This window comes from Takifugu rubripes, chromosome 16 (assembly GCF_901000725.2).
Source record: "Takifugu rubripes chromosome 16, fTakRub1.2, whole genome shotgun sequence".
Classification (NCBI taxonomy): Eukaryota; Metazoa; Chordata; class Actinopteri; order Tetraodontiformes; family Tetraodontidae; genus Takifugu; species Takifugu rubripes.
In genome coordinates, this window is record NC_042300.1 from 5,911,205 (window position 1) to 5,930,911 (window position 19,707).

The 19,707-nt window shown below is 40.9% G+C and overlaps 3 protein-coding genes across 4 annotated transcripts; all 3 read right to left on the reverse strand.

The window, feature by feature from the left end:
• Positions 1-106: 106 nt before the first annotated feature.
• On the reverse strand, positions 107-4,841 carry napbb (N-ethylmaleimide-sensitive factor attachment protein, beta b). The gene is made up of 11 exons (XM_003971522.3): positions 4,624-4,841; positions 3,895-3,974; positions 3,560-3,676; positions 3,214-3,260; positions 2,798-2,875; positions 2,668-2,723; positions 1,980-2,064; positions 1,794-1,898; positions 1,632-1,700; positions 1,487-1,537; positions 107-1,108 (listed from the first exon to the last, which is right to left on the reverse strand). The coding sequence occupies exons 1-11, from the start codon at positions 4,722-4,724 to the stop codon at positions 1,007-1,009; spliced, it is 891 nt and encodes a 296-aa protein (XP_003971571.1). The 5' UTR covers positions 4,725-4,841; the 3' UTR covers positions 107-1,006.
• Positions 4,842-5,363: 522 nt separating this feature from the next.
• gpcpd1 (glycerophosphocholine phosphodiesterase 1) lies at positions 5,364-14,269 on the reverse strand. The gene is made up of 20 exons (XM_011611917.2): positions 14,052-14,269; positions 13,862-13,944; positions 13,673-13,754; positions 13,514-13,598; positions 12,753-12,828; positions 12,041-12,082; positions 11,694-11,817; positions 11,314-11,542; positions 11,060-11,222; positions 10,849-10,978; positions 10,728-10,782; positions 10,508-10,600; positions 10,349-10,423; positions 10,020-10,068; positions 9,851-9,909; positions 9,675-9,740; positions 9,443-9,579; positions 9,129-9,264; positions 8,767-8,927; positions 5,364-6,671 (listed from the first exon to the last, which is right to left on the reverse strand). Exons 2-20 carry the CDS (start codon positions 13,908-13,910, stop codon positions 6,473-6,475), a joined length of 2,010 nt encoding a protein of 669 aa, XP_011610219.2. The 5' UTR covers positions 13,911-13,944; positions 14,052-14,269; the 3' UTR covers positions 5,364-6,472.
• Positions 14,270-14,488: 219 nt separating this feature from the next.
• Positions 14,489-18,772, reverse strand: LOC101077799 (solute carrier family 23 member 1). 2 transcript variants are annotated; one of them, XM_011612006.2, is made up of 12 exons: positions 18,692-18,772; positions 18,189-18,317; positions 17,791-17,948; positions 17,548-17,707; positions 17,266-17,447; positions 17,077-17,197; positions 16,815-16,971; positions 16,421-16,674; positions 16,128-16,292; positions 15,938-16,046; positions 15,715-15,810; positions 14,489-15,627 (listed from the first exon to the last, which is right to left on the reverse strand). In XM_011612006.2, exons 1-12 carry the CDS (start codon positions 18,737-18,739, stop codon positions 15,368-15,370), a joined length of 1,839 nt encoding a protein of 612 aa, XP_011610308.1. In that variant the 5' UTR covers positions 18,740-18,772; the 3' UTR covers positions 14,489-15,367. The 2 variants fall into 2 exon arrangements, with proteins under 2 accessions (XP_011610308.1, XP_029705771.1); XM_029849911.1 differs by having other exon boundaries at positions 18,266-18,317; positions 18,692-18,758.
• Positions 18,773-19,707: the final 935 nt, after the last annotated feature.

Here is a 19,707-nt window from a genome sequence, read left to right on the forward strand (position 1 = left end):
TAAATAGGCAGATGTTTATTGTGCATAGCTCATAGAATTGCTTAACAATTGAATCATCACTATAACTTAATATTTTTGGTGGGAGTTAAACTCAGGATACCACAGAGGGGGTGTAATATCTTTATTATTGTCTATGTGCACAAACATACAGGCCCTGTCCTCGGCCCACTGCCATTCCACCTGAAGTAGCCGCAGCAGGAGGCGATACCCTCTCCTAGAAACTTTGGTCTGGCTCGCCGGCGTTTAGCACGACACCATTACGAAACACAACAACACGCTTGGCGACCTGCTGTTTGGAAGGTGCACTTGCCGTCTAAGACCATTTTAATGGTTAAATTAACAAAATGACAGCACGAGATAGGTCACTAAAGATATTTCCTTAGAATTAAGGTCTGAAAAGAAACATTTTTACATAAAGTATTATTACATCAACAAATACTAGAATTAAAACAATTGTTAGAATTACTATTGGTAATAATTTAACAGTCTACACTTAGTGCATAACATTTCTCTCATTCCAGAAGTCTCCATTCATTGTCATTTAAATGGTATCTTGCAGTTATGGTAATGGCTTTACTTAATATCTATTAATAAAAACATATACAGCATGTGTTTAAAAACTGATGCAAAACAAACTGAGAATAACCCGATGAAAAACGGCTTCTGCGAAATTATTGTATAAAACATGCAATGCTCATCGATACCGGCGCCTGTTTCAATACGAGAGACCTGTGAAATCCCCCAGGACAGATTTCAGCAGTAAAATATGCAGCAAACCTCTGGACAGAGGTGAGGGCGCGAGGATTTACACTGGGACAGGCTTGGAAGGAAAGCAAGGGTTGGGTTGTCTGACGGTATCGCAGTGAGCAGTTAGAATACTTAAGAGTCATCAGTGGTCATCTCCAGTTACAGTGAGGGGAGAGTGTGTGTGTGTGTGTGTGTGTGTTGGCGTCATTCCGCGTGTGAAAGCATGCGTGATGGATCCGTCCCTCTGTGCAGGTTCCACTCATTTCAGATCACCTTCGTCGCCCTGGATGGTCTTCTTAATGCGCAGCAGGAGGGTCGTGTGCCACTGGTCCAGGCGTGAGATCGAATCGAACTCTTTGACCTGGGTGACCAAAAGAGAAAATTAAAGATGGGTGCACAATACAGCTACAAATATATTAAGATAATTATATTTTTGAGGGGATTGTGTTAATAATAAATTAGTTTCGTCCAGTTGTTCTACCAGCGCATTAGTTGAAAGTGTTCTGTAATAAACTTTTGCTAACAGCTTGCTATAACTGACATTAATAACGTAGTATTAACTATAATAGCAGTATTCCCAGTAGGACACATATTTTCCATCCATTAAGACTGAACAAAGTGAGACTCCGTCTTTCTTCAACACATGAGGGACCCAGCAGATCCACGAGACTGAATCAGTGGGACCCAGGAAAACTTTGTTTAAGGAATTGAACTTTTTCTTAAGAGCACACAGACTTACTGCCTCTGTGAAAGCATCGCTGTTCTGTTCCTCATGAGCTTCAAGAAGTTTCTGTAAAGAGGAAAAAATGTAGGTTACTGGCAGGAGCTGAGCGGATAAAGGGGGAAGTTATCAGACGAGTAGAGTTGTGCGCCGCACCAGTTACCTTCAGCAGTTTGCATTCTCGAGAGTCCGAGAAAGCCGGGAACATCTCCTCGTATTTCTCAATAGCGATCTGTGGAGAGCCAGGCGGCGTGTTTGAAAGAAATTAAAATCCTCCACCATGTTTTCCTAATCCCAGAACTGAACAAGAAAGGGAAAAACTTGCCTTAGCGTTGAGCTCGTCCACGATGAAATGACAGAGGGAGGCTTTGAAGAAGTACTCCTTGGCGCTGTATTTCAGCAGAGGATTGTCCATCGTGTTGGCTCCAACCTGGAGACAAATCTCCAATTACAAATGTAAAAAAAAAAATTGTTTAAAAAAATAAATTCATTTAAAAAAAGACAACAGCACCTGCTCGTAGATCTCGATGGCCTTCTGGTACTGCTCCAACTGAGCGCAGTAAGCCCCCACTTTCAGCAGGCATTTATTGGCAGAACTGAGGAAAAGACATATTAAATGCAGACATTTTTTCTGCATATGCCTAGTTTACATGCCACAAATCGAGCCATGTTCTCATAGATACGCACATAAAAACACTCCATTTATGTGCCTTGAACCATACCGATTAACCTTTAGACAAATGATCTCCGTAATTTAAACTAGATTGAGACGAAAAAAACAGATGCAACATTAACCTAATTAACATTATTTGATATATGTAATGAAGCTAACTGTGCAGAGACTTGTGACATGCTCCAACATAAACAATAACAAATGCAGCCACACCTTTAGAAGCATTTTAGCTTGGAGCCTCAAAGAACCATATCATTACACAATGTGTAAAATCTGGCCATAAGGGGGCCTTTTGGAATGTGAGAACACGCTAAACTGAAGGTCACGCTGGGCGGGTTGTGTGCTAGAGACAACCCCTGCAGCAGTGATGTGGAGCAGGCTGCGCCACAGCATGCAGCCACTAGCGTGCAGTATTTTGTCGAGATGGTGGCATTTATCATGTGGTGGTTCTACAACTGTATCACTCTATAAGCATCACTCTGCAGCTATTGCTTCCAACAAAAACACTCTATTATCAGGACTGTACCTGTTAGATTCTTCTCCTTTGTAGTAGTCAGCTGCCTGTTCATAATGTGCAATAGCCTAAAAATACAAATAATGCAGTTTGGTCATTTAAAAGTAAAATAATAAGTATGCAGGTTTAGATTGCGTAGTACCTTTTCAATATCCACCATCTCAGACTCGTAGATTTCTGCGATGCTGATGTGGTGTTTGGCAGCGATGGTGAATCTTCCCTAAAAGATAATGCTGAGATTGTCATCAGAATCAAAACACTGACATCTCTCCGCTCAGTAAAGGCTGTGTGACGCTCTCTCGGTGCTTAGGCTCTGCAAAGTTTCAGCATTCTAAATGAATCCTGTCGTGATATAATGCGTGATATAAATATGTTGGGATGACCCACAAAAATGGGAGAGGAAGGGGTGAAAAAAGGTGGGAACAGCCTGATAAATCAACGTCGGTGTGGTTTATGACTCAGGCTCGGTAAATTTGATGTCACAAAAGAAAAAAACACATGGAAAACGCCACTCTAGTTGACGAAAACACAGTTGGATATTTTCTACATTCATCTTACCATGTCTGTGTAAATATCGATGGATGCATTTAAACACTTGATTGCCTCTTTTGACAGCATAAAGGAAGAGGAGGAAAAAGTTAGACACTATGTTGGCTTGGTTTCTATCTAATAGAACCTTGTCCAACAAGATATTAGTGATATTTGCATTTATTATATGTTAAGGTTTTGTTTCAGAGTCTGTACTCTGACTTTATTAAAATCTTTATTACATACACTTAGTGTTGCTTTATGGTGACTTTCATTATACAAACACTAACTACTGTATTTATAAATGGGACTAAATGGACTGAGATTTAGGATAAAGTTTAAATTATGATGTATCTCGGTTGCCACATGCTCTCACCATTGGGGTCCGACTTCTTGAAAGCATTTCCTGCATCAATGAAACTGGTGGCACAGTCGTGTTTATTCTGCAGCTGCATGTGGAGACGTGCTGCCTTGCAAAATGCATTTCCAGCAGCTTAAAACAAGAGAAAGGAGGCACAGTTACAACATCAGTACAATTTCCACCTTTCTGTCTTTGCACCTGCAGCAATTTGCAGTTTTCATGCTAAGAAATGTCATGTAATTATTATTTTAACATGCCATTTCACATCTGCCTTGCACATAACTTGTATCCTACAAGTTATCAAGAATGTGGGAAATAATGGATCATTATTAGGGGAGATCTTATCGCACCACTCCAGTTCTTTGCCATCTTGAACATGTTGGCAGCTCTGCAGTACATCTCGCATGCTTCTTCAACTTTGTGATGTCCTCTAGACCAAAAAAAAAAAAAGTAAAATTGATGCACACAATTGTATTAACACTATTCAAAAGGGTCACCAGCGTACGGTAATGAACTTTGCAAAATGGCAGGCTATTGCATGTTTTTTCTTCACAGATGAGTTCCTGGGATGAGAATTTTTACTTGAAGCAACCTTTTGCTATATCTATACCATGTTACATAGCAGAATAAGAGCCCAGTGGCTACAACTACCTGACTTTGGTCTTAGATGCATTTAAATGACAACCAGTAGTAGATGAAACATATACAATGACTTGAAGTATATGGAAACCCTCTCTGATTAGTTATACATTTATTGCTAATAACAGGATCTAAAGATATTGGCAGTTACATCTGCAAGACTTTTCCTAGTGTTTGTCATAAGCGTGCCAAAACAAGCAATGACTCAAAGGCACCACCACAGATTTATGACTAAATAAATACATTCTAATAATAATAAATAGCTAATTTAGCCAACAAACTTATAAAGTAACAGTGGGCAAGCCATTGCTTGCCTGGCCCCTGGTTAAATGTTAACTTATTAGGGTTGTGTAACCCTTAATATAAAGGTTGTGTTCCAACTTTGGTGCTGCCACTTAATGCTTGCTAGCTGTTTATGCTTTGGTGCAATGCTGCCTTACCCTCCAAACATTCCTCCTAAAAAAGAGCCCGAAGACTTGACTTTTTTGTCAGCGTCGGCCATAAGCTGAATCGCTTCTTTCTCTTTCCCAGAGTTATCCATTTCCTCGTTTGACTTAAAACAAAGTTGCTGAAAGGTTAGAATTATCCGCAGAGAATTCCGAGGTGTACACAGAGGATTACAGTAGATGGGTTTATTTAGCGTGGGCGTGCACCAGATAGCGGATAATGACGCCGTTGCATGGTGGGATATTGAGTTCTTTGCGAGACCGAGCAGTAGATATTAATGTAAAATGAACTACAAGTACCAGTGGACTTCCAAGCAATTTTTAGATGGGCTGTTACGTAATAGCTCATTCAACAATCTTAAGAGTTTCTACAATTTACTATTACATTTCACACGTAGCCCCCACTTGTGTTTTATTTTATTCATACAAGTAAAAGCAAAATATGTGCGTCATAAAATCCCGAAAAAAAGTGTAGTTCGTATAGATATACAGCAGAGAGCGCTGATATACAGCAATTACAAGACATCTGCTGCTTCTCGACTCAGGTCAAAATATTTGCACTCTGCTGGACAGAAGCCAATTTACACTTGTGCTTTACTAGAACAAATACACAACTGGTTATAATCCCAGTTCTACAGAGCTCATTGCCTTTGAATATGGTAGATTAGTGGGTTATAAGAAGGTCATAATGCCAAAATAAGTCAGCAATGGCATTAGATCATGACCTACCATGATTCTGGATAAGATGCTTCTTTTAATATTTACATTGCATCCAGAAGTGTACAACAAACCAGGCTGTAGAAAAACAACCCCCCCTCCCACACACACATTTTCAATGTAGTTGTGGTACATGTCAGCAGGGCAGATAACAAAATAATTCATTAACAGATGGTGGAATTGCAGTGCCAGCAGTGTGCAGACATGTGTATCCTATTTTTATTTGGGGGTTTTCATTTACAGCGATTGTTCTTGTCAAGTGCCCAAAATTTCTAGAGGTCAGGTTGTCGTTAAAAACAAACATATTTAAGAGATAAAAAGCCACACTAGATCAACAAATAAGGGCCTAGAGTTTATTTACATGCGCACATAGAAGTCCGTGCTAAAGTGACACTCGATCACACACAACAGAAGACAGAAGCTTCCGTCCTCTCAAGTAATCTTACATTTGGATGTGGAGATCATGCGTAGCTCAGTCACAGGCACTATTACTTTGCTACAATATGTAGCAAAGTAATAGTTTTACCTGTGTAAAATTTATCTGTGTAAAATGTGGCATCGGCATGGCAATATATAAAAGCACCTTGGTAATATTAAATGATTTTAATGACTATGCAATGAGAAGCAGAGTTGTTGTGAAGGTAAAGTTGTTGTTTTTTGTTTTCTTTTTTAAAAAAAACATTCCTACAGGCTCCTTTTGGTTGGTAACTAAATCCACCTCTAGACTGTGTCAAAGAGTAAGTTTTCTCATATCTGTAATCAATGTCAAAGACTTGTTAGCAATATAAATTAGTTGGTAATAGCAGCAAGCAGAGAAAACATCCATCTATCATTATAATGTGACATGTTTGCAGTTCATCTAAACTCTGGATGGATTTCGCACTTATTTCTATGCAGTGATGGAATTTGGCTAAATAAATACCCATTGTGTAGCCATATTTACAGCTTTGACACCAAAGATGACACCAATCTAAAAAACAATTCATATCTTGTGTATGAAGAGCTCTAATGTCCCCTGGCAAAACTCCATCTAGTTCAACAGAAAGCATAAATAACTGAAAACAAGTATACAAAGAAAATGGAGTGGATGAGTTTGGAATGGTGGAGGCATTGCCCAGCTGGACAGTTATGAGGAGCTGAGGCCAGAATCGGACTCTACACTGCCAGCGTGTTCCTTGGAGGTGATGCAGGGAGCCGTGGAGCAGGGAATCGAGTAACAGGAGCAATTGGAGTTCTTCAGGGTCTCCTCTGGTATGACCTCCCTCAGAGAGTGTTGCTCCTCTATCTGGAAGATGTTTGACTCCTCTCCTTGGTCCTCGCAGATCCTAAATGAGAGAGGGGGGGGGGAGGGGGGGGGTGCTTCAGTTAGTGCCAGTACTCTCTCTTTACAAGCGTTTATTATTCGCTCATGAGGGGATCATGTCAATTGCCTTTGCTTCACCAAAGCCAATGCTTTGTTACCATTAGCCAGTCAGCTTGTTTGAGGTTAGAAACAACTTATTCCAGAACCAAAGCCACCGAAAAACACATGGATACACAGTGAAATTCAGGAAAATAAGTAAACATATTGGTATAACTGGTAAAGTTAGCATACTGTAGTTCCACCATAATTTCATGCATAAATGATAGACAGCCTTATCTATGGGGTGATTGTACTGGTTACCTTGTTTGTGCCTTACTTTCACTGAAGAATTTGGATTCCGGTCAAACTGATTTAAAAGGTTTGTACTGAACCGTGCAACAAAACTTTAAAGAAGATCGAAGAAATCCGATTATTGAGGGAATAACGGCAGGCTGTTATTCATTTATAGAGGTTCCAGTGTAATCACCCTGCTGTTAGGCATCCGACAGCATTAGAAGCACGTTGTACACATAAAGCCAATGTCTGCACCCTTTTTGATCTCTGAAAACCTGGTGATGGCCTCCTACACAACGATAAGAGTATCAATTGCTTAATTGTTGAAATCACCCCAACTGTCTCGTTTCCTTTTTCTGGAACAACCACGCAAGCTAGAAAAAACCCTCCTTCTGTCCCGTGTGTTTTATTTACAGAATATCCCGAGAGTCCTGAGACTACTGTGTGACAGTCGCTGGCTTTATTTGGGGCATGGTTGCATGGTGGGACACCTTTTGGGACAAACTTGCAGAGGTGAATAAGATGCTGGAGGTATTTCTCATAGTTCTGTGGCATTCTAGTCCATCCAGGGTCAACACAATCAATAAATGAGTGAGTATGCAGGTCTAATCATATCAGTTTACATAAAGTGCACTGCCTTTATGTAAATAAATCTAGCACTTTTATTATTTTAAATAACATGGATGCAAATTAGTCAAATGTAACCTAAGCATTCCAAAAGTCTCAAGGTGAAGGATCACTGTCCAAACATAAGGAAGCCTAACAGAAACATATTCAGTGGTCCTTTAGCTCTAAAATGTTTAAGATGACAAATGGCTACATGGTCAACTAAACCAAGAGGAAGAACCAATCAAGACACAACGACATAGCACAGTCGCTCCAAATAAAACCTCCACAGTGACAGTGTCATCATTAAGATGCAATGCTCAGGCAGTGAAAGTGGAACCAAACACCAGCCAGCAGATGTAAAGCGAGTCAACAGGATGCAGCCATGAACCAGAAAGTAAACCATTACGGGAATCTGAAGAACTTGAGTCAAAATACGGCACCAAGCATTCACAAATTCTGTAAAAAAGAGGCACAGTTAAAACCACAACCAGGAGACGCACAGCTTCTTTTTTCTTGAGAGGCGAAAATAAAACTCCATCTGGGGCCTGCCGGGACCGCTGACGTCTGCAAATGCCCTTGCCAAAGTGCAGACATAAATATAGAGCAAATGTCATCGTACAGTGAAAACAGAAGTGAGACCAGCTGTGCAAATGACCAGAGTCCAGCTAGAACAACAACTCCGTTTAGCAGGGTGCTTCGAAAATGTCCAGTTATAATGTCCGTACATTGTAAATATGGATAACGTGAATGGCAATAGCAGCAGAAGCTTGTAGCTGTGGCAACTGGTTATCAAAGTGTAGCACTGGTGGCTATCTTTACAAGAGTAGAAGAGATAACCTATGGTTAGTTTTACTACTCTACTACTAGATGCGTGGGCATCTATACTCAAAACACTCCCTCAAAGGGCAAAGGATCATGATTGTCTCTGCTTATTTTTTGCAAACCCAAGCTAAGAATTTCCCTAGCTAGCTTGCAGCAAGCTACTTACCAGTACTTATCAAGAAAAGTAATTTAAAGTTAGATAAAATATAGAAGTGAAACAAAGTATTTTAACACGTGTATCACCTTTGTCCGTATTAATGAACAAAGATATAAGAGATGACTGTATGAGTTGTCCATACATAAAGATCAGAAGTGACATGGGAGCCAGAGACAAGCCTGAAGTATTAGCATACCTATCATAGATAAGCCCATCGATGCCTTGCTCTCTCAGCTTCCTTCTGTTTTCATGGTCATTGTTGTCAACTCCCCAGCTGAAGACTACCAGTCCTTTAGACTGAGCATCCCCAATATAGGCCAGGTTCTTTAACAGCTCCTCTGTGTGTCCACAGATCCCCTAAAAAAACATAAAAACAGAGTTTACAATCCTGTTTAATTTTATCCTGAATGGTGACTTTGATTTTAGGTTGAATTACTTCTGTGATATTGGTGTTGCTATTGTTTAAGTTGCCAAAATAGAGTACCTCCATAACTGCAGACGTAAAGTCCCATTAATTCTGTTGTAAATAATTATACAGATATAATTATAACAGCTCACCAGAATATTCTCACTCTGGGCAAAACTTATGGCAATCTGTGTGGTCTGGCAGCGGATGTCCATCAGCTCAGGATACGTTTGAGAAATTCCCTGAGTGAGGAAGAGGATGGGGTATTTGTTCTGCTTTCGACGCACCCTGAGGGAAGCACAGAAAACTAAACATTAAGCAGTGACTCAGCACCTGCAGCAAACCAAACTGTATTCAAGGTTCATTAACATGACATTCAGGCAGTGTTGCGAATGCTGTTGTTTGAAATTGATTGATTCCAGAATTAAATGCAGTGAGTTAGCGATGGAAGGATGCCTGGACTAACATTGTGCAGATGTCTGGGTCGAAGCAGGAGAAGACAATGCGTCTCTGTCCAGCTTGCTGCAGAACACAGGACAGGATGATATCAAGGTAGGTGTTCATGTTGAAGTAGGACGATAGGTTGCTATCCCATGACCCATCCTATCAAAAAAAAGAGCAAACAAAAACATGTCAAGATAACCGAGAGAACATTTATTACGCAAATGGGAACATCACTGACAACACTTTATCCTCACTTTCATCTGACAAATCCATTTGATCTCAATGTTGAAACCCACATGTTCGGGAACAGCGTGGAATATCTGGGAATAAAGGGGGATGAAGAACGTCACTTTGACCTTATCACCAACACGGTCAGAAAAGACAGTTGCTATTGAATAAAGGCTCTTGGGTAAAGAAGAAAATAAATCACCTGTGAAAGTGAGGGGAAGGGCTGGTGCTCGTCGATCTCGTCATCGTTGTCATACTCGTCTGAGTAAAAAATAAAGGAGTTATGGCACAGAATAAACCTTATTTGCTGTGCCAACAAGCAAAAGAACCCAAAACACTGATAAGACGACGATAACACAAAGAGAGCACACCTCTGTCACCTTTGTCCTTATCTTCTTTCATTTCAGTGGTATGAGCCAGCTGTAGACAGAAATACAGTCAGTAACACGTGGACATAAACCTGATCACTTTCTTTTCTCTGTCCTTTCTGTTAACTGGGAAGATATCGCCATGGTGATAGTGTACACAGGCACTACTGCACTGACCTGGTTGTCTCTTCAAAACTATCTTCAGGAAGGGCAAAAGCTCACAAATTATCTTCTGCTAAGCAGTCTTTCACTGTTGTGTCTGACTGATACCTACAGGAATCCACAGAACCATCCTCTGATAGTAAAGAGTTGGCAATTTTCCAGACTTTTACCTTCAGAAGCTGCAGCTGATCGAAGGTCAAGTCCTTGACCGGGACCTCGATAAGCTCCTGAGTCTTGTCATTTTTCTGTCAAAATGAACACAAGGAATTGGAATTGTTCCAATTTCCAACTGGTGATGAAGTGAACGAACCTAAAAACCTCAACTTTACCATCTTGGTGGATATGCAGCATGTCAGGTCGTGGTAAATGATGGGGACAGCATCCTTGGAGAGGTGGACATCAAACTCCACGTAGGCAGCACCCTACCAGAACATCACATCAGTGTTTCTGCATTGCTTTGAATTGAATTGATTTCATCTGTTCAATTCTCGTATGGACGGGGATAATCTGCGCTCAGAGCCAGTGAATAATGTTTGTTCTGTGACTTACATGATTAGCTGCACTTTTGAAAGAGGCGATGGTGTTCTCCCTGATTCGGTGATGTCTAGAAAGCACGAGAAAAAAAGTTAGTGGAGACATAGTACCAAATGTGCAGTTATTCATCACTCACTTTGCTGTATGCGAGCTTCCAGCTCCTCTGTGACCAACGTCTATTGCGCTTCTCTTCTTCCAGTGCTTTACGAAACAGGAACTCATGTCACACTGGAGTCCCTGGATGGGCCGGATCACCAGGTAGTCAACTGAAACAAGAGAAACACTGAGTGACAAGATAATAAAAGAAAAGCAGAGAACTGTGGGAAGCTTTGGGATTATGTTTTAACCTCTGACTTTCCCGATTGTCTGTCTGGAGTTCCGTCCCATTATTGGAAGTGTGACCACTCCGTTGTCCTTGCCGCTCTCTGAGAAGGATGAGGAGAGGAGGCAGGCGGTGCCCACGTGTCCTGGATGAGCATCGCCTTCGACAACGTGTGCACTCAAGTCTTCCTGTAATTAGATTTAAACAATTGCATGAAGCCGGATAATAGAGTTTATCAGTAAACTGTACAATTACAGGTCACATTGAAATGAGTCTTACTTCGAAGAACTCGAAGGTAAGCTCCAGGTTGTCTGGATCCATGGTGTGGATGCTGTACTCGGTCCAGCGGGGGGGCTCCAGCGCGTATCCACATTCAGGTTGAGTGTGACGTGACTTATAGCCACTGGCACTGATCATGCTAATCTCCAAGGAGGTATAGGGGGAGGCATAGCTAAGCTCTTCCTCCTCTTCTCCCTCCTCCTCTATGCCCTCTAATATGAGTTTGATTCTAGATGGATGGAAAATAATGACTGAACTCAAAATATACGCAGACAAATATCTAATCAACTAACCATCAGTACTCAGACCTACTGATCTGTGTCACGTTCAATTAGACATTCTCTACCATGTGTCTATTTGCAGGGTGTTGGGAGCCTCACCTGAAGCGAGACTTCTTGAACTTCTTCTTAGTTATTGACACGGGAGGCACTTTCGAGTAGTGCAAACGCAAGCGAATCTCTGTCTGACATGTCAGCCAGCCAACGTCGACACAATTCATCCCATCTGAATGAAGAGGGAACGGGCAGTAAGAAGAGAAAGGAAAATGTGCATCTGCTTGGTTCCTGGAAAATAACTTTAAGTGTCTGCAGCGAACAATTATCATGCGCTTCATTCTCTGATAACCTTGTTAACGGAAGTAAGCACTTATACAGAATTTTCATTTTCTAATGTTTCTACAGTAAGAGACTACATGTGGTTATTGAGGGTGTTGTTTTATCCAACTTACTGTGAAATCCAAACTCTCCATCATCAATAGTTTGATGTGATTCTGCAAGAAATTAAAGAAATGTACATTAGATATGTGATTGAGAATCATCAAGGGAGAAGCAGAAGTCACATCAAACCAGAGCTTTTCAAAAATACACTTTTAGATTCAATTCCTGACATTTTTTGGGAAATCCAAATCATCTGCTCTGGAGTTGGTTTGCTTCATTTTTATTTTATTTTTTTAAAAAGCTACTTAAAAGGAAAACAAAACCAACATTTAAATTTATGAAATAATTGGGTTGGGTTAATAGTTGGGTTTCGTCTAGCTGAATGTTTAAAAAAAAAAAAATCAAACACCTCAGTTAAATATAAAAGCAAATATCTAGCAACAATTGCTGGGATGCGCTGACAAGCTGGGGTCAGAATAGAAAACAGGAAGGATGCAGAAATAGTAGCAACTATAAAGCTTGTTTTGAATGAGCTTTTGGTGTCACACAAAGGTGTTTTATCTAGAGGTCTAAAATAACAGGTCATGACATTCATTAAGCTGTGGTTGTTTCCTCTGAGGCTATTCTTCCAGCAAGTGCTCTTCCTGAGCTGTGCATTTGTATTTAGTCTTTTACAGGTAGAACTAGTTCTCCAGAAACTACAAACCACAAGGAAGAAGCAACAAAAAACACTGTCATTACTGGGACTTTCAAACAGCTTCCACCGTATTCATGGTTCTATACCTGTGGGGCTCATCGTGCGGGGATGATGATGTGTCTCCCACACATTGACTATCACTTGACAGGGATCACCTGCATTCTGCAATTCCAATGTTTGGTAAAATGTTAGGATTTTCAAAGCAGATACATTCAACCCCTTTTCCGTCCGGCCTCTGTGCTGCATTTAGACCGGTGGGGAAAAAATTATTAAAGGAATTACATCTGAAATTCACCAATCCCCGACTAAGTCAGTCAGCCACCAAGGGTGAAATCTGAAAAGTGGATTTGTTAGGTGGGGGGGAAATTACCGTAAGCAAACAGCACTTATACATGAAGCAGCTGTCCTGCTCAACAATCAGGTCACAATCAGCTATAACAGGAATATGTCTGCACAATTATAGTTGTCATATTGAACTTAATGGTTTCTAATGTGTATGTAATTACTCAGTTTATAACTGTATCTTTAACCAAATGATCCGAATGAATAACAGCTTTGAACTAATCTAGCCTTAGATTACGAAATGGAATTTCATGTCTTTTAGCAATTTATGGATGGAATTACAAATCAGAAAATAAAAGTGTAAATTGGTCACTTACAACAGACAAACCAAAAAAATTCAAACTATACACCTAAGACAAAGAAAATGCATCAAGGGTGTTGTTTTCTCTCCTTTTAACTAGTGAACTCTTATCAAATAATACATAGGCTAGCAAAATAAAGTCACACAATATATGGCTTTAAAATATAATTGCCCCTGCTGGACTAAATAGGAAAAACTGCCCACCTTTGACTCCAGAAAGAATCCTTTGAAATATCTATACTTGGAAACAACTCCCATAGGAACGGCAATAGTTTGAGTCCACACATTTCTGCAAGGGTATATTTAGCACAATTTCAGCCATATGATTTATATTGGAAACACTGCTTGATGAATTTACCGTACCCATCATGATTTAATGTCACAGCTTTTTGATGGCTCCAGCTTCCCAGTGCTTCACAGCCACCAACAACAGCAATCACCTCACCTTGAATTGATCAAACCAATCACTTAAAGCTTAGGTTATCGTCTGGCACTCAATCTCAGGCAGATGCAGTTTTACATGTCCCCTATACTTTCAGTTTGCAAGCATACCTGGAGATGTTTCACCTCTGACAACCAAAGTCACCTGGGCGGTGTCCATTCCAGCAAAACGAACTGTGATAATCAGTGATGTTCTGAAAGATATGTGCAACTTCTGAATACGTACAGCAAGACAAAGTCGCTTTTACAGTGCAAAATAAACCCTCAAGATGCACAAAGGCGGTATGTTTACATTGTTTACCTTGATCTGCAGTGGTGCCTCACCGCGCTAACAAAGAGCCCGCAGGGAAGCCGGATAACCTGTGTTACGCCACTGTGGAGGCGAAAGCAAACCTAACTTCGTCGTTCATTTCTCCTACGTCCACCTGCTGAGTGATATGAATGTTGACGCGAAGGCAAACACCGTAAACAACTGCTACTGCCGCAAGCTACCAGCACAGCTAAGTAACGGAAGCGGAAAAAAGCGTGAATTTCCTACAATAAAAAATAAATTCCGGTAAAGAATTCGTAAAAGTAAACATTTCTCGCCGCGGCAAACATCGACAATTCTTCCTTAAATCAGAATTTAAAAACAAGGCTACCGCAGATTAAAATACTTATTTCGTAAAAGAAACCGTAACTGCCACGATATGAGGCGCATTTTCAAATATAAGTGTTTTATTTTGAAAGGGCTTTTAATGGAAGTGATCTGCCTTGTCTCCATTTCTCAACTGTTTTAATGGTGGGCAGATCTCAGGATGGTTGACAATTATTCATTTGTCTGAAAAGGCTGAATGGCTGTTTTACACAGGTCAAAGCTGAACAGCAACAACATTCTGAGTAAATCATTGATATGAGAAGATGATAAACTGGATTAACAGGAATCAAATCACTACAGGTGAAATAAGACTGCATTTATCGGAAAACATCTCTACGCATTTGGTCCAAAAACAATTTAAAACAGATAAATAAAAGGAGAAATAACAAAATGTTCTTGTAAGAAATTAAAATAAGGTGACAATTCATCAGTCTGCGTTGATAAAACCCTGGCCTTTGAAGCAGCAGCTGCACTTTACTTAAAGTGCTTTATAAAAGGTAAAATTTAATGGAAAATTTATGACATACATATATATACTGCATCGCATCCTAAACAATGGAATGTTTTTTAAAATTATGTTATGTTCCATTAATTGAGATAACCTGCAACACTAAAGATTACTTTCCATATTTCATACTTAAGACATTTTGCAATATTGCTGCTGTATCGCCATTTAAACGGTTTACCCCCCACGGTGCATATTGAGTTATCCAAGATTTTTGATGTCTAAAAAAGCAGTTAAAAGTTTTAATTAAAATGCACATGGGGAAAACTTTTAATTAGACATATAGATTATATGAAAATGCTTCATTAAAAGGGTTATCATCCTTACCTTTGGCATTTAATAAAACAGCTGTAATTAGCAAATTTAAAAGGTTGATTTGCAACATTTATTTCACATTCTTAATTCAATTTGTGGTGCAAGCAAATGTGTCTAGTGCCAACTGTCTATGACTCTCAACCTTTTAACACGTGTCGGGTTAGAGTTTGGTGTTAGCAGGAGGGTTAGGGTCAAAAGCACCATCACACAGATCCTCACCAGGCTGGTGCTGAACCACACTGGCCTCATCACTGTTTTCACCCTCCCATGGACAGAAAGGGATAAAACGAACCCAGGAGTAGGACGAAAAGAAGGTTGTGATGCCGAGGGGGAGGTCATACAGCTTATCTGATGCCGGCGTTTTGGAAAACTCAGCATGTTCTTCCTTCTCCCAGACAAATCCACGTTCTTGTCTGGTCCCTTGATATAGGAGAAAAGAATAGTTTCCCAGAAGTGCTGCAGGAGTGGCACACATGCTGATTGATCCAACCTTCTCTGTGCACTCACCGGGAATGGTGTTGTCTAGGAAGAAGCCCAGGAAGCCTCCTACAAACATGTGTGTGCTGAGCAATATTGTCACCACCTGGTCAATCACTGGAATACCTGAGTTACAGACAAAGGATTGGAAGAAAACCACTAGTAACCACTGACTCTTGGGCATCACTTACTGGTACAAAAATGTTAAACAGGGATGCCCAATGGTTAAGGTAATTATCCTTTTAGATTCTACCTGTGCTGAGAGACTCTGGATATTTCTTTAACCAGTCTGGAATGACCAGTGCAGAGAATAAAGAAAAGCCAAAAATGAAAATGGTTCTGGAGGAATTCATGTCTGTAAACTTTAAAATAACATGGATCAGATTATTGTGAAGCAAAGTGTTTAAGAATCAAATGATATCCTATGTCATTTTCCTCTTTACCTGTAAATTGGAGACTCCTGCTGCACTTATGACTCCAAACATGATCATGAACATCCCTCCGACCACGGGTTCAGGAATGGTTGTAAAGACAGCTCCGATTTTCCCCAAGATTCCCATTAAAACCATGAAAACTCCACTTGTAAAGATCACCACCCTGCTGCCCACCTGTCAGATTTAAAAAAAACCCAAAAAAACAGACATTTCCTATTGAAAAGAGCCCAGCTACTAAATCTGATCATTAGAAATGACAGTTAAGCTCTATAAGCAGGCAGCAGTAATGTTGATTTCCTCACCTTGGTGATGCCCAGGACAGCCACATTCTCGCTGAATGAGGTGGTGCCGTTGCCGGTGCCGAAGGCCCCCGCCAGTAAAGAGCCGAGCCCTTCCACCCCGATGCCACGGTTGATGGCGTGCCTTGGGGGAGGCGGGGCCCCTGATAACTTGGCACATGCGTGGTAATCACCCACAGACTCGGCCATGGAGCAGATTATTCCAGCCATAATCCCAAATACACCTGCCAGACTGACTGCTGGCATGCCCCACTGGCCTGAAAACACAAATTGGGAGTTTCCCACTCAGAGTTTAGGGTCAGGGGAGTCAGGCAGTCCTGTGAATATGTAGAAATTTGTAGAAAAAGAATTGCAAAATGAGTTGGAAAAGGCAGCTAATGAGTGTTTTTAGATTTACCAGGATACGGAAATGTGAACCAAGAAGCATCACTGACCACATTTCCCTTCAAATCAGTGCGCGCCAGGTGGCCATAATGGGCTGGATTAGATGGCAGGACGTCGTAGATTGTGAGGAGGTAGCAGACTAGCCAGGAGATCGAAATTCCCAACAGAACCTACCCAATATCTGATGTTAGCAACAGCATTCCAACACCCAACTGGGCCCATTTAAATCAAAATCACATATAAGCTCAGACAGAACTTTGTGTATATCAACATACTGGCATCATCTGGAAGAGATGAAACTTTGAGAAGTGAAGTTTCCTGTGTTTGTTATATGCTGGGACAGGAATGGGAACACGATGAAGATACTGGGAGAAGAGGATGATCAGCGCAGTGGTCCTGTGAATCAGTGCAGTCAATGTAAATCATTATACTGTATTTGCTGTTGCGTAACTCTGTTTACATACATGGCAGAGATGCCCCAGTGGCTCCCAGCTTTGGCTCCGGCTGTTTGATAAACCGACAGACCAATGAGGGTGATTGTGGGAGCAATGGTCAAAGGTCCTATGAAGCGCATGAGAAAGCCGATCATGCCCGAGAAGCCGGCCACGATCTGGAGGAGCGAAGCCACCATGATGGAGCCCTGCAGCTGTGGACAATAAAAGGGAGCTCCATCGATCAAAACGGGTTGTGAAAGATGAATCCATAAGAGAGGGATGGTTTTATGTTTGCAGGTTTTGTTAGCTTACAGTTCTCATCCGGCTCTGCCACACTTCTATAAAGACTGGTGATGAGACGTTAACCAAACTGGCATTGTAAGTCCAAGCAGGACACTCCCACTCTGGCATGGACAACATTGCCATAGCGGGGGTCAGCAAAGAAAATGTACCCCCCTGTAGGATAGGAAGCCTAAAATGTGGTATAAACATGATCAAGAGACACATAATTGAAGTTTGTCTCCTGAGACTGCAGATTTATGTTATTCTCCTGACCTGACTCCAAAGGTGACCTGCAGCATGGTGCAAATCCCAGAAACAAAGAAAATAGTGTTGATGAGGCGACTCTGGCTCAGGCTGTCATGCTGGAGACACAGGCTCTCTGAGAGAATGAGGGGGATGGAGAAGATGGCCCCAAACGATGTCAGGTAATGCTAAACAGGAGAGAACAATTGAATCTATTATATCATGTAAAGCAGATTATTATACATTACAATAAATGTCAATACGTATCCGCTTCCTTTGAACAATAGAGTACAGATTCCAATAAAAAGGAAAGATCATTAAAAATAGATGGCTGCCTTATTTTTGCATTTTATTTGTGGATCAAATATGAAGCTGAAGTTTTATTGAAACACTGTCACAAGAAGTCTACAGAGAACATGTCCACAAACCTGAATGGACAAAGCAATGCAAAGGTACCACGGAGGGGTGTCTGTCACACAGTAGGCCAGTTTGCTTTTGTCCTCACCTGACGGCTTTTCCCTCATTTCTTTGAGCCCGTCTTTTATGTCTTCGTCCATCTGCAGAGGAGACGTGCAACATAATAGTGCAGAGCCACACACAGTGAATGCTCTCTTATCTACTTGGGGTTTCTTACATACGTCGTAAAGTTTAATTATAAAAAGGTGAAGGCCTAAAAGTAAAGGAATGTGTAAATAAGGGCCCAGTTTGTCCATTTTTCCTCTACCTTTTCATATGTAAACAAAGAATAAAATCAGGTTCCCCCAAATAATGTTATCTCTTTTTAATTCTATGACACTTTTAAACCTAAATCCTCATCCAACCAGATTTTAACCCACAACACAATAGTGCAGTTCTTTACGATGCAAGAAGACGTCACATCAGTCTTGCGAGTCTATTGTATATCTTTAGGTGGATAAAAGATTGCACTTACATCAAAAGCGAGATTGTCAAGTCCACCATTTTCCTTCGCTGGAGCCATAGTAACTGTCGGTGCTCCTCTGTGACAAAGAGTTGCTTTGTTGAAGATAAAGACCTGCAGATAAGAGGCGTGGGTCAATCCAGAGTCAACCCCGCCTCTCTTACTAGTCTCTTATTGAACTAGGTAAGATTTTATTGTTCACCAACTTACCAGTTTAATTGAAGTTGAAATAGTCTGGTAACAAGAAAAGGTAATTTTTTCATTTGAATACACATTAACTGACTTGAATGAATGTACATGCAGGTGCAAAAGTAAACAAAGAGATTAATAGAAGAAAGGATCAAATGGGGAAAATGTATCCTGTTAATAACAAAATAATCGGTTATTTATTAACAGGAGAATCCTCTCGGAGGGAATAATGTCAGGAACCATGGTTAATGGGACAATACTGAGAGGACAGTGTCTCAGTACAGACACGTGACTCTCAAATGCAGAGACCTGATGTTACCTACCACCTATATGTCATTAAAACATTATCTGGATTGCTGTTGTTGTGATCCAGGATTCCCAGTTGTGTTTTTCCTGCAGGGGGCGTGGAGGAGGCCACCTGTTGGCGCACCTGCAGGACATTAGCGATCAGCCGCCTATTTAAGGTCTAAGACTCCGGCCTACCAGTGTTGGAGGATTTTTGTGGGACTTGGTATTTCTGGTGTCTTTGTTAGTTTTGAAGATTCTTGTGATTTTTGTGGCTCCATGCTGGAGCTCTTGGTGTGCACCCGAAGGAAGGACTGTTGCTTCCCAGCAGTCCAGGAGGGCTGTCCTTTTGTGCTTTAATAAAACCAGTTTTGGACCTTTCGTCACTGCGTCTTGCCTGCGCTCGGGTCCTAGGCAACCTTGAATTGTAACAGCTGTGTTTCTTGGAAACATCTTTTGATGCTTGAGGTGTTTTTATCTTGACTGGCTCACATGACCAGCTTTTATGCTGACCAAAGTGCACCAAATTTTGTTTTGGTAGTGAGTCAGATGAA